The 15,069-nt window shown below is 41.2% G+C and overlaps 1 protein-coding gene across 1 annotated transcript in view; it reads left to right on the top strand.

The window, feature by feature from the left end:
* Positions 1-14,868, top strand: part of LOC306649882 (NXPE family member 3-like) — a gene marked incomplete at its 5' end in the record, with an annotated part of 29,455 nt that extends 14,587 nt beyond the window's left edge. Inside the window, 2 exons of the mRNA XM_079121321.1 lie at positions 1,952-2,164; positions 14,327-14,868. Coding sequence (XP_078977447.1) covers positions 1,952-2,164; positions 14,327-14,859 — 746 coding nt within the window. The 3' untranslated portion in view covers positions 14,860-14,868. The remainder of the gene's footprint in view (positions 1-1,951; positions 2,165-14,326) is intronic.
* Between the last annotated feature and the right edge of the window lie 201 nt (positions 14,869-15,069).

Below are 15,069 nucleotides of genomic sequence, written 5' to 3'. Positions count from 1 at the left end.
AAATTTTCCTCCTGCCCTTTGTATCTATTATTACTGTTATGGTGTGTGATAAAACAGTTGACATAAGATCTTCTCTCCTAGCAAATTTTCAATATACAATACAGTATTGTTAACTACAGCTTCCAATCTGTAAATATACAGCTTGATTAGTTTGGCCATAAATAATAAAAACAACACAGTGTTGTTAACTGTTGACTCTGGACTGTACAGTCGATCTCCTGAACTTACTCATCCTGTACAACTGAAACTTCGTCTCTTTCCCCCCCAGCACCTTTCTGCTTTCTCTGCAACTAAGTCTGTGGCAACTGCCCTTCTGCCATCTGCCTCTTGAGTCTTGTTCATTTAGATCCCTCGGGTCCCTCGTGAAAGTGAAGCCCCGTAGTGTTTCTCCTTCTTTGGCATCTTTCACCCAGCATGATGTCTCTGAGGATCAACCATGTTTTTCACAGAAGGCAGGGTTTCCTTCTTGTTCTTTTAGATCTTTCATTTTCCTAGCTATATCAAGGAATAATTGACAAATGAAATTGTGCGTTTTTAAAGCATCCGACGTGATGGTACAGTGTAGGTACACATTATGAAACAATCAGCCACAACTGAGCTAGTTGGCCCATCCCTTGTCTTACATAGTTTGCCTGGTTGTTTTATTTTTATTATTATTTTTAGTGGGATAAGGATAACAGAATACTTAATCTCTTAGAAAATTTCAAGTATGTAATACAGTTATTATTAATTATGGTCACCATGCTATACATTACACTCCCAGAACTTATTGATCTTATAAATGAAAGTTGGTACATTTTGACCAAAATCTTCCATTTCCCCCTCTTCCCAAGTCCCTAGCAATCTTCACTCTACTGTTTCTTTCTTTCTTTCTTTCTCTTTCTTTCTTTCTTTCTTTCTTTCTTTCTTTCTTTCTTTCTTTCTTTCTTTCTTTCTTTCTTTTAGCATACAAATATTTTATTACATAAATATAAAATGTATATAAAGTGAATGTTATAGTATCAGTTATCTAGAGTCAACATCTGCTTATTACATTCCATTTTTATTTCTTCCGTGCTTCTACCCATTCCCCAACATAGACCAGGCCCTATCCTTATATATTTATTTTTTTGGTGTGCTCATATGTACGTGTATTTTCTACTCGGTTTCTAAGATTGATTTTTAGATTCCACATATGTGAGATCGTATGGTATTTGTCTTTCTCTATCTGGCTTGCTTCTTTCTTTCTTTTGGCAGGTGGTAGGGGTACTGGGAATTAAACCCACGGGCATTTTCACGGAGCTACATTCCCAACCCTTTTATTTATTTTTAAAAATTTTGAAATAGGGCCTTGCTAAATCATTGAGGCTGGCCTTGAACTTGCAACCCTCCTATCTCAGCGTCCCAAGTTGCTGGGTTTTCAGAATGTGTGCATCAGGCCCAATTGTCTGGCTTATTCCCCTTAGTATAATGCCCTTCAAGTTCATCCATGTTGTTCTAAATGGCAGGATGTCCTTTCTTAAGAGTGGATAATATTCCTCTGCGGGTGTGTGTGTCCCATTTTCGTTATCCACTGATCCCCATTGATAGAACTCAGTTATTTCTATGTCTTGGCCATTGGGAACAATACCCAAATGAACGGGTGAGTGCGGATGATCTCTTTGAGACCCTGATTTCACTTCCTTTGAGTATATACCCAGAAGTGGTCCTGTTGTATCATATAGGAGTTCTATTCATAATTTTTGAACTGCCAATCATTATTCTTGATCACAAATTGCTTAACATTTCATCTCCCCGTGTCCCTACTTGTAACTGGAGATAAGAATGGTACTTCATAGGTTTTTGTCAAAGAGTAAACAAACAAACAAACAAATACTTGTAAATCACATCAGAAGAGTACCTGACATCTTCTAAGATGTTCATATTAGTTCTTTTTGTGCTTTATCCTGTTCTGCTTTTCTCCTTCCTACAGTCCTATCTCCACAGACCAAGTGCCACCCTGGCCTTCTGGCGCCAAAGCCCTCTGGCTTCTACCACCAAGATGTGTGGCACTCACTGTCCTGTTCTGGCCAGTCCTTCCCCACTGGCGACAGCATCCTGGGCTGCCTGGCTGGCAACATCGTGCATATGATGGGGGACTCCACACTTCGGCAGTGGTGGGAATATCTACGTGACACAGTGCCCTGTGAGTGACCATGAGGGAGGGGTAAGACATGTGGGGATTCATGAAGAAAAGGTGACCAGAGAGGGCTTTGAAAGAAGCTGCTGTGCTTGGCCGAGAGGTGGGCAGGATGTTGGGTCCTCCTGAAAGTCCAGTAGGCCAGGAGGGCAGGGTTATCATCGGGCTGCTTTCCTGGTTTAGTTACCATGGAGCTCAAACGAGAGCACCAAACCTTTCAAACAACAATGTGTGGTGATTCCAAGAGGCCTCATTTACTTTCTAAATAAGTGAATCTCTCAAGGAAAATTAAAATGAGAAAAACACAAAGTTCAAGAAATTTTGGGGGGTGTACCAGGGATTGAGCTCAGGGGCACTCAATCCCTGAGCCACATCCCCAGTCCTATTTTGTATTTTATTTAGAAACAGGGTCTCACTGAGTTGCTTAGCACCTTGTTTTTGCTGAGGCTGGCTTTGAACTCTCAATCCTCCTGCCTCAGTCTCCCGAGCCTCTGGGATTACAGGCAAGCGCCACCACACCCGGCCACAAAGTACAAAATTTTGTCTCACCCACCACCCTGCACTTCAAAGTTTGTTGTTGTTGGATTTGTTGCTGGTCTTGACCAGTCACTTGATAGAGACGGTGTTTCCCTGACCAGGTAAGGATGATGGAGTCAGTTCTGCTGAATGTATGTAGCTTTCCCATCCTCCCCCAAATTAGTGCCTTCCTCCCATTTCCAAAAACAAAAGCAAATACACAGCATCTTTAGCAGTGATTTTAAGTGAAATTATTTTCCAAGCAACCAGTACCTAGTTCAAAGATATTATAAATCTGGGGGGCCTGATATTTAAACTGAGTGGCAGAGCACTTTACTAGCATGTGTAGGGCCCAAGGTTCTATTCCCAGCATCACACACACACACACACACACACACACACACACACACAGAGTTTGATTTACACACAGAGTTTGATTCAGATGTCTGAGAAGTAGGAAGGTATAATAGAAAAGCTAGCCTAATGCCTGTCATACTAGGACCACTGTTCAGTACCCATAATCTTTATAAATTCGATCATAAAATTATCAACAGGCTGATTGTCACACTTGTTTACCATGGTTTTAAGGGAAGTCCACCTATATTATATCCAGAAGCTCAGGGACTTTCTTGGTATCCTGCAAAGTTCAGAAATCAGCCATGTTGTCACCTGTCTAATTTGAGGTTCCCCTTTATTTTAAACAGTCAGTTGAGCTGGGTACAGTGGCATACACTTGTAATTCTAGGTACTAGGGAGACTGAGGCAAGAGGATCACAAGATGAGCCTGTCTCAAAATAAAATTGAGAAAGGGCAGGGGATATAACTCAGTGGTAGAGCACTTGCCTAGCATGCAGGAGGCCCAGAAAACACAACAAAACAGCTAGTTGAGATCTGACTGACCCATGAGTGGCAGCTATTTAAAATTATGACACGTGTATACTCATGAAACAACCTTCAACCTTCATAAAATGAGATAATTAGCATATACATCACCCAGGAAAATTTCCTCATACCCTTTGGTAATTCCCCCCTGTTCTTCTGCTTTCTGTCTCTGCAACATAGTTTGCATTTGATAGAATTTTATAGTATGAAGAACCAAGAGACTTGTTGAACTATTTCCCTTTTAAATTAGGAAACAGAGAGGTATTTGATTTGAGGAAGGCCTTCCCCACACCGAGCTAAGAGAATAGATAAAACCCCGGGTGCACACCTGTAATCCCAGGGATTAGGGAGGCTGAGGCAGGAGGATCACAAGTTCAAAGCCAGCCTCAGAAATTTACCGAGGTCTTAAACAAATTAGTGAGACCCTGTCTCAAAATATAAAATATAAAGGGCTGGAGGTGTGGTTCAGTGGTTAAGCACCCCTGGGTTCAATCTCTGGTACCAAAAACAACAAAACATTGAAAGGTGACTCAAGATGATAACTGACTGGCAAGGGGTGGCAGGAAAGTTCAGTAAACAGAAAACGAGATTGGTGCGGAGATTATAGATTCATTTTATCCATATTGCATTCGAGGCAACGAAGAAAATTTTGAAAAGTTGATTGGGCACGTTAAATTGAAGCTCAGGAAGCATCAGATCTTAGACAAAAACTGAAGTGGTGGAAATGAACGAATTCTCAGAAGGAAGGTCGATGGTGAAGAAAGTGGATGCTCAGGAGTTCCAGCAGAGTGCGGGCGCGCTTCCCCGGCCCGTAGGGTGCCTGGCCCCAGGCCGGAGGGTGCGCTGGGGACCCAGGGATAGGCCGCTGCCTCTGCCCTGCAGACACCCGGAGCTCCGGATACGACTGCAGAGACCGGGTCCAGGCTGGGAAGCACCACGAGCCTCTCCCCACGCCCGGATGACCCGATGGCGGTGGCGATCCAGGTGTCGGAGCCTGGATCCGCGGGCTGCCGGGGCTTCTGACCCTGTACTGTCCCGCCCAAGCCAGTCCGCCGCTGAGGACCGGGCGCCTGTGGGTGGCGCGATGACAGCGGAGGCCGGAGAGGTCTTCGAGGACCCGGGAAGGCGAGTGCGCGCCGGAGAGCGAGCCCCGGGGATGCACAGCGGAGCCGGAGATCAGGGCCCCGCCGCCGGTTCACGCGCGGTTCCTAGAGACCTCTCTCGGTCCCGACGAAGCCCACGAAGGCCTTACGGTCCGGGAAGGTGAGCGAAGCCCAGAGGACCGCGGCTCTTTGTTCTACCAGAGAGAGAAACATGTGACCAATTGGAGGTGCCCACCGCCCTTTGGAAAGGGTGTTCGTAGAAGACCTGTGTCCATAATATGAAAAAGCTGCTCTCAACTTTACCCCCAAACTTTTACAACTTTTGCTACATCTGGACATTCTAGATGAAAAGAGGTTGCCCACTAGACTATGACATGTCTTGTAAATGCCCGTTTGTTAAAAAAAAAAAAAAAAAAAAAAAAAAAAAAAAAACAGACAAGAAGTGACACGTGGAAGTGACTTTGAAATGGAGTTGCTAAACCTCCAGGAGCGACGCCTGTCCACGTTTGTTCAGTGTAGAGGACATGGAGATAACCTGGAGAAGAAGAAGGTCCTGTGCCAGGCTGATGATGTGAAAAAGACGTTTTTCATCTTATAATCACTGTTTTGTGTGTGTGTGTGTTTTATTCGTCAGTGCTGTATATATACTTGATAAAGCTGTGTACTTTTTTTGAAATATAGTCCTAGATGTTCTGAAGTGCCTGATATACGTTAAAAGTAGAAGTGGTAAAGTATAACGTGTTTTGTAAATTTCTTTTTTTTAAATTTATTTTTATTGTAAACAAATGGGATACATGTTGTTTCTGTTTGTACATGGAGTAACAGCATACCATTTGCATATTCATACATTTACATAGAGTAATGATGTTTGATTCATTCCATTATTTTTTTCCTTCCCCCCCACCCCTCCCACCTCTCTTTTCCCTCTACACAGTTCCTCCTTCCTCCATTCTTGCCCCCCTCCCACCTCCCATTATGTGTCATCATCCGCTTATCCGTGAGATCATTCGTCCTTTGGATTTTTGAGAATGACTTATCTCACTTAATATGATATTCTCCAATTTCATCCATTTGCCTGCAAATGCCATAATTTTATTATTCTTTATAACTGAGTAATATTCCATTGTATATATATACCACAGTTTCTTTATCCATTCATCAATTGAAGGGCATCTAGGTTGGTTCCACAGTCTGGCTATTGTGAATTGAGCAGCTATGAACATTGATGTGGCTGTATCTCTGTAGTATGCTGATTTTAAGTCCTTTGGGTATAGGCCGAGGAGTGGGATAGCTGGGTCAAATGGTAGGTCCATTCCAAGTTTTCTAAGGAATCTCCACACTGCTTTCCAGAGTGGCTGCACTAATTTGCAGCCCCACCAGCAATGTATGAGTGTACCTTTTTCCCCACATCCTCTCCAACACCTATTGTTGCTTGTATTCTTGATAATCACCATTCTAATTGGGGTAAGATGGAATCTTAGTGTAGTTTTGATTTGCATTTCTCTTATTACTAAAGATGGTGAACATTTTTTCATATGTTTGTTGATTGCTTGTAGATCTTCTTCTGTGAAGTGTCTGTTCATATCCTTAGCCCATTTGTTGATTGAGTTATTTATATTCTTCGTGTAGAGTTTTTTGAGTTCTTTATATATTCTGGAAATTAGTGCTCTATCTGAAGTATGAGTGGCAAAGATATTCTCCCACTCTGTAGGCTCTCTCTTCGCATTGCTGATAGTTTCCTTTGCTGAGAGAAAGCTGTTTAGTTTGAATCTATCCCAGTTGTTGATTCTTGCTTTTATTTCTTGTGCTATGGGAGTCCTGTTAAGGAAGTCTGATCCTAAGCCAACAAGGTGAAGATTTGGACCTACTTTTTCTTCTATAAGATGCAGGGTCTCTGGTCTGATTTCAAGGTCCTTGATCCATTGTGAGTTGATTTTTGTGCAAAGTGAGAGATAGGGGTTTAGTTTCATTCTGTTGCATATGGATTTCCAGTTTTCCCAGCACCATTTGTTGAAGAGGCTATCTTTTCTCCATTGCATATTTTTGGCACCGTTGTCTAGTATTCGAAAATTGTATTTATTTGGGTTCGTATCCATGTCCTCTATTCTGTACCATTGATCTACCTGTCTATTTTGGTGCCAATACCATGCTGTTTTTGTTACTATTGCTTTGTAGTATAGTTGAAGTTCTGGTATTGCTATACCCCCTGATTCATTCTTCCTGCTAAGGCTTGCTTTAGCTATTCTGGGTTTCTTATTCTTCCAGATGAATTTCATGATTGCTTGCTCTATTTCTGTGAGGTACGTCATTGGGATTTTAATTGGAATTGCATTGAATCTGTATAGCACTTTTGGTAGTATGGCCATTTTGACAATATTAATTCTGTCTACCCAAGAACATGGGAGATCTTTCCATCTTCTAAGGTCTTCCTCAATTTCTTTCTTCAATGTTTTGTAGTTTTCATTGTAGAGATCTTTTACCTCTTTGGTTAGATTGATTCCCAAGTATTTTATTTTTTTTGAGGCTAGTGCAAATGGAGTTGTTTTCCTCATTTCTCTTTCAGCTGTTTTGTCACTTGCGTATAAAAATGCTTTAGATTTATGCGTGTTGAATTTATAGCCTGTTATTTTGCTGAATTCATTGATGAGGTCTAGAAGTTTTCTGGAGGAGGTTTTTGGATCCTCTAAATATAGAATCATGTCATCTGCAAATAGTGACAGCTTAAGTTCCTCATTTCCTATTCGTATCCCTTTAATTTCTTTGGTCTGCCTAATTGCTCTGGCTAGAGTTTCGAGGACAATGTTGAATAGAAGCGGTGAAAGAGGACATCCCTGTCTTGTTCCCGTTTTGAAAGGGAATGGTTTCAGTTTTTCTCCATTAAGAATGATGTTGGCCATGGGCTTAGCATAAATAGCCTTTACAATGTTCAGGTATGTTCCTACTATCTCTACTTTTTCTAGTGTTTTGGGCATGAAGGGGTGTTGTATTTTGTCAAATGCTTTTTCTGCGTCAATTGAAATAACCAAATGATTCTTATCCTTAAGTCTATTGACATGATGGATTACGTTTGTTGATTTACGAATGTTGAACCATCCTTGCATTCCAGGGATGAACCCAACTTGATCGTGGTGCACAATTTTCTTAATATGTTTTTGGATACGGTTTGCCAATATTTTGTTAAGGATCTTTGCATCTATATTCATCAAGGATATTGGTCTAAAATTTTCTTTCCTTGATGTGTCTTTTCCTGGTTTGGGTATGAGGGTGATATTAGCTTCATAGAATGAGTTCGATAGGGTACCCTCCTTTTCTATTTCCTGGAATACTTTGAGAAGTATTGGAATGAGTTCTTCTTTGAAGGTCTTGTAGAACTCGGCTGAGAATCCGTCTGATCCTGGGTTTTTTCTTGGATGGTAGATTTTTAATGGCTTCTTCTATTTCATTGCTTGATATTGATCTGTTTAAATTGTGTATGTCCTCCTGGTTCAGTTTGGGAGGAGCATATGTCTCTAGAAATTTGTCAATGTCTTCGGTAGTTTTTATTTTGTTGGAATACAGATTTTCAAAGTAGCTTCTCATTATGTTCTGTATCTCAGTGGTGTCTGTCGTGATATTCCCTTTTGCATCATGTATTTTAGTAATTTGAGTCTTCTCTCTCCTTCTCTTTGTTAGTGTGGCTAAGGGTTTGTCTATTTTGTTTACTTTCTCAAAGAACCAACTTTTTGTTATGTCAATTTTTTGAATTGTTTCTTTTGTTTCAATTTCATTGATTTCAGCTCTGATTTTAATTATTTCCTGTCTTCTGCTACTTTTGCTGTTATTCTGTTCTTCTTTTTCTAGGGCTTTGAGCTGTAAAGTTAGATTATTTAGTTGTTGACTTTTCATTCTTTTCTGGAATGCGCTCCATGCAATGAATTTTCCTCTTAGTACCGCTTTTATAGTGTCCCAGAGATTTTGATATGTTGTATCGTTGTTCTCATTGACCTCTAGGAATTTTTTTATCTCCTCCCTGGTGTTTTTTGTTATCCATGTTTCATTCAATAGCATATTATTTAGTCTCCAGGTGTTGGAGTAATTTCTCTTTTTTATTTTGTCATTGATTTCTACTCTCAGTCCATTATGATCTGATAGAACACAAGGCAGTATCTCTATTTTTTTGCATTTCCTAAGGGCTGCTTTGTGGCATAACATATGGTCTATTTTCAAGAAGATTCCATGTGCTCCTGAGAAGAAAGTGCATCCACTCGTTGATGGATGGAATATTCTATATATGTCTATTAAGTCTAGGTTATTGATTGTGTTATTGAGTTCTATGGTTTCTTTGGTTGGAATTTGTTTGGAAGATCTATCTAGTGGTGATGGCGGTGCATTAAAGTCACCCAGAATTCTTGTGTTGTGGTCCATGTGATTCCTGAAATTGAGAAGGATTTGTTTGATGTACAGGGATGCACCATTGTTTGGAGCATAAATATTTACTATGGTTATGTCTTCCTAATTTATGGTTCCCTTAAGCAGTATGAAATGTCCCTCTTTATCCCTTCTGACTAACTTTGGCTTGAAGTCCACTTTATCTGATATAAGGATGGAAACCCCCGCTTTTTTACTGAGTCCATGTGCGTGGTAGGTTTTTTCCCATCCTTTCACCTTTAGTCTGTGGATGTCTTTTTCTATGAGATGAGTCTCTTGCAGACAGCATATTGTTGGGTCTTTCTTTTTAATCCATTCTGCCAGTCTATGTCTTTTGATTGAGGAGTTTAGGCCATTAACGTTCAGGGTTATTATTGAGAAATGATTTGTATTCCCAGTCATTTGGCTTATTTTTGGTTTTTAAGTTGGCTTGGTTTCTCCCTGAGTGTTTTTTCTCTAAGGTAGTTCCTCCCTTTGCTGACCTCCATTGTTGTTTTTCATTTCCTCCTCATGGAATATTTTGTTGAGAACATTCTGTAGTGCAGGCTTTCTATTTGTAAATTCTTTTAACTTTTGTTTATCATGGAAGGATTTTATTTCATCTTCAAATCTGAAGGTTAAGATTTGCTGGGTACAGGATTCTTGGTTGGCAACCATGTTCTTTCAGAGCTTGAAATATGTCATTCCAGGCCCTTCTAGCTTTTAGAGTCTGGGTTGAGAAGTCTGCTGCTATCGGTATTAGTCTCTCCCCATATGTAATCGGATGCTTTTGTCTTGCGGCCTTCAAAATCCTATCTTTATTTTGAATGTTAGGCATTTTCATTATAATGTGCCTTGGTGTGGATCTGTTGTGATTTTGTGCATTTGGTGTTCTGTAAGCCTCTTGTATTTGATTTTCCATTTCATTCTTCAGGTTTGGGAAATTTTCTGATATTATTTCATTGAATAGGTTGTTCATTCCTTTGGTTTATATCTCTGTGCCTTCCTCAATCCCAATAATTCTTAAATTTGGTCTTTTCATGATGTCCCATAGTTCTTGGAGATTCTGTTCATGATTTCTTACCATCTTCTCTGTTTGGGCCACTTTATTTTCAAGATTAAATATTTTGTCTTCATTGTCTGAGGTTCTGTCTTCCAAGTGGTCTAGTCTTCTGGTGATGCTTTCCATTGAGTTTTTATTTGGTTTATTGTTTCCTTCATTTCAAGGATTTCCTTTTTTTTTTTTTTTTTTAGAATCTCTATCTCTTTGTTGAAATGATCTTTTGCTTCCTGCAGGTGCTCTTTCAGCTTATTGGTATTATCATTCATTGCCTGCATTTGCTCTCTTATCTCATCCTTTGCTTCGTGAATCATCTTAATCATGTATAATCTGAAGTCCTTTTCTGACATTTCTTCTAACATACTGTCATTGGATTCTATTAATATAGAATCTAGATTTGTTTGGATCATTTTCTTCCCTTGTTTTTTCATGTTGTTCATGTATCTTCCCCTCTAGCAGTGCAGATCTGGAGTATTGCAGATTTCCCCCTATAGGCTTAGAGTAGCCCTATAGGTTTCCAAAACCCTTTTTTTAAAGGGACATCAATATTAGCAGTGCCCAAATCAGACACTATACAATCCTAGACCAAATAGCCCCTATGGGGACAATAACAAAATTGTCATAGTAAACAGAATGAGTTCAAATATTACCTTCGATAAAACAAACAGGTTTGCACTAAGGTCTGCAGTTTCTAACGGAGGACAAAGAGGATGCAGAGGGATGTAGAATGTGACTGTTAATTGGATAAGAAAAGAATATATAGAAGTTCTAGAAAATAGAAAGGGTGAGAGTGTAATCAAAAGAAATTGGATATTAGCATACAAAAAAGGGAGAAAGAGACTCTGAGGGAACAGGTAAACAAAAGGAAAAGAGAGCAAGAAAAGTAAAGAAAAAAACTTAAATTTTTTAAAAAGGAGAAAAAAGAAAATCTACGGTATAACAGTCATATACTAATGAAACTTCCCAGTGTTCAGTAGCCTGATGCATGAGAGGTACCTGACAGGGAGCCTCAAGTCTCCAGCACGCGTCTCAGGATGGGATTTGCCCCACCTAAAGATCGGAGCTCTGGCTTCCAGGATTATCCAAGATGGCCGCTCTGGCTTCGAAATGTGTTGGCAAATGGGGAGCTACAGTTCAGGGGTGTATGTGGTCAGCTGGAGGTCCTGGAGGCGGGATGTGGTTGGTCCGACAGGGGTCCTGGAGGTTCCATGTGTTTGGTGTGGTTGTGGGGTCCTGGATGCCGGGTGCAATCAGTTGGTCTGGGGTCCCAGTGATAGGGCGCAGTCAGTTGGTCTGGGGGCCCTGGCGGCAGGGAGCAGTCAGTTGATGTGAGGGTCCCAGAGGCAGGGAGTGATCGGTCAGACTGAGGAATCCTGGAGACGGGACTCAGTCAGTCGGCCAGGGGTCCTACGGGGCCTGGCTGTTGTCTCAAAATGGCGGCAGCCACGTGTAATCAAACCTGCAGGTACTGTGGCAGAGAACTTCCAGGCAACAGCAGGCAGATGGTGCTCTACTGGCAGTTGGCGATCAGTTTGCTGACTGTTGTCGGATGATCGGGAGGTGAACCTCGTGCGTTGGGTGATGGATAAGTGTAAGGCAGGCGATGGACAGGTGAGAGGCAGGCAGATGGCGGATGACAGTGAGCAATCTGCACTCAAAAAAGGTGTCGATATGCTGGCAGACTGTAGGTCATCACAGCAGACAAATGGGGTAAACACCAGGGGATCGATAAGCAGTAAAAACTGCCTCACCGAGGAACAGATATCCTCTGCTTGAAACCGGAGTTACGGAGTGACAAGGAATGCAGCCTCCCTCTAGTCCGCCATCTTGGATCTCCTTGTAAATTTCTTTTTGCTAAAATTCTTAATAATTTTTAAAATTTCTAAAAATTATTTATTTATTTTTGCAGGGAGGGTTAGTAATAGCCAAACCCTGTTCAGGAGTACACATACCGTGCTGGTTCTCCGGAGCACCATAACAGTGCTTATAAGGCAAGAGTAACCAGTGTTCCTTATGTCTGTGCAGTTGTTTTACTTTGCTGTATACATAGTGTATGTAAAGGACAAACAAATCCTAATCAGAATCCAGTCTTTCTAGAAGTTCAAGAAGTTGCCAGTGTGTGACAGAAGTAGAATCACTAAACAAATTTTGTATGTTCTTTGTTAAGATTCCTAGGAAAGATTGTCTTCTGAAAATTTGAGCATTATGTCTTGCTGGATTGGTGAAGGGGGCTCATATTTTGAAGACATTTTCAAGTTAGATTGTTACATATGTGCATCTTATACAAGATTGTCATGTACAGAGTGGACACAGTGAGCCCTTACCTGAAATATTTACTCTGTCTAGGTGTTTAGAAGTGTCTAAACATACGTACGATAAACATACAGGCAGTAAAATATCACTTTGTAAACATCTTTTCTCTAAAATTCATATGAAATATTGTCTTTTGGGAATGGAGCTGTTAAACCACCGGTGGGCAGTGTGGTACCATCCGTCCTTATTCAGCAATGTGAAGGAGGTGGGAGGGAAGCGATGGCCAAAGATAATGTTAGTGTCTTTATACCTGAACTTTTCAGACACCCGTTTTCTGTGTTTTGTGTATTTTGTTTTGCTGTGTATGTAGTGTATACAATAGACAAGTAAGTCCCAATTTTGCAACATCTAGTTCTAGATGTTCCAAAGGTCACCAGTGCGTGACCAAGTAGTAAAATTAGCACATTTGGTACATTTTGTGTTGAAATTCATAGGAAAGCTTGTCCTCTATAAATGACTTCTGGAAGCGAATTTGTTCAACCATTTCTAATCATTGCATATACCTGTACTTTTACACCAGACTGAAAGTAGAGAGAAGTGAGGAGGGGAAGGTTCAAGGACAATATGGTCCTACTAGAAGCTGCCTCTGATTTTAACCATTGCTAAGTTTGTGATTTTATTTATCCATGCTGTGTGCATAGTGGACATGTTTTTATGTGGAACACCTGCATCTTCTATATATTTATAAGTGTTTGATATATTTAAAAGTAGAAGTAGTGGAATAAAACTTTTTGTAAATAGCTTTGAGATATTAATGGAATATACCGTTTGGAATTGTTAAACCACGTCTGAACAGTATATTGGCAGTGATTGTTCATGGGGTTGAAGGAGGTGGGAGGGAAGAAGTTGCAAAAGGTATTTTGTTAGAGTGTGCTAGAAAATTCCCACTTACCCATTGCCTTGTAAGGGGCATTTCATTTAACTTTGCTGTACTGAACATATTGTGTGTGTACTGGACAAGGGAGTCCTAATTCTATATCTAGTCTCTAGATATACAGAGATTGACAATGTATGACAAAAGTGGAGTTAGTAAACTAACACATTTTGAATACTTTGTGTTAAAAGTCACAGAAAGGAAGTGTTTTGAAAAGAACTTTGGGAAGTGAAATTGTAACATCACATCTGAGTGATAATTGTGCCTCTGTCACGTGTGACAGAGGAGAGAAGGAAATGGAAGAAATGAAGGATTCTAGGCCCTTAAGATCCTACTTAGAAGATGTTTTCAGATCCAAACATTGTTATGTGTGTGTAGTTTATTCAACCATAGTGCTGTGTACATTATGGACACACTTAAGTCCTGATTTGAAACATCTAGTCTTTCTAGATGTGTAGGGGTGCACAGTGCAGGTTAAAAGAAGAGGTAGTAAATAAAACACATTGTAGATTAAAAGAAAAAGGAAAGTGGGTTCTAGGGGCAGAATTGGGGGGATTCTTTCGTTTACAGAGTGCAAAAAAAAAAAAAAAAAAAAAAAAAAAAAAAAAAAGAAGCAAATAAATGGGCAAGGATTAACCAGAAAGGTAGAAACAATGGGATAGTGTAGTGTTACAGAAGGAAAAAGGGAAGAAAGTTTCTGGTAGAGGTTGGCCAGCAGAGGGAAGTCAAATGCCATAGAAAGTTAAAAGCCAGAGCTGTGGATGGAGCTCCATGGTCCAGCCCTTACTTCCCTTGTGCAAAGTCACGGGTTTGATCCCCAGCCCCACAGAAAAGAAAAAAAAGGAAAGAGGAAAGTACACTGTAAAGGAGTTTGGATGGATAGCATTGGTACTGATAGGAAGAGGTTTTAGAGTTTAGGAACCGAATGCTTCAATCTTGTAAAGCAAGCAGGAGTAGAAAGTTTTATTTGTAACATCAGATGGTGCATGGTCATTTGGTAACTTATGGAAACTTCTCTCTCGTCCTTCCAACAGCCCTGAAACCAGTGAATCTACATGCCACATATCAGGTGGGGCCCCTGATGGCCGTGGAGACCTCTCGGGGCATAGTGCTGCACTGGCGAGCCCACAGCTGGCCCCTGCGCTCCCAACGCACTCCAGTGGCCTCCCTGCACTCCGTGGCCAGGGAGCTGGCGGGCCTGGCTGGGGGCCCCCACACTGTAGTGGTGCTGGGTTTGGGAGCCCATTTCACCACCTTCCCTCCATCCGTCTTTGCAAGACGACTGGCAGGGATTCGGGCAGCTGTGATGGCCCTGCTGGACCGGGAACCCAGCACTCTTGTGGTCATCAAACTGGCCAACACTGGCTATAAGTCTGTGTATGGCAGCGACTGGTTCACCCTGCAGGTGAACCGGCTCCTGCGAGCTGCCTTTGCTGGCCTCCATGTGGCCTTTGTGGACGCTTGGGAAATGACCTCCAGCCTGGCCCTGCCTGACAACATCCACCCAAATCAGCTCATTGTGCGCAATGAAGTGAACTTACTGCTCTCCTTCATCTGTCCCACCTGAGAGCGTCTGAGGGTCCTGGCGTTGTGCTGATGGAGCCTGCAGCTTGGCCACAGGAATTGTGACAAGTCGTGATGGGACCCAGAAGGAGCAATGATTCAGAGGAGAGTCGCTGCCCCAAGATTTGCCACATGTGTTAACCACTGGCAACATTTTGGTGAATGTCCTCTCATACAGCTCTTTATGCAATGCACAAATAAATACACATTACAT

The sequence above is a fragment of the Sciurus vulgaris genome, assembly GCF_902686455.1.
Source record: "Sciurus vulgaris genome assembly, chromosome: 18".
Taxonomy (NCBI): domain Eukaryota; kingdom Metazoa; phylum Chordata; class Mammalia; order Rodentia; family Sciuridae; genus Sciurus; species Sciurus vulgaris.
Note: the sequence above shows the minus strand (reverse complement) of the source record. Positions and strands in the feature narration are given on the sequence as shown.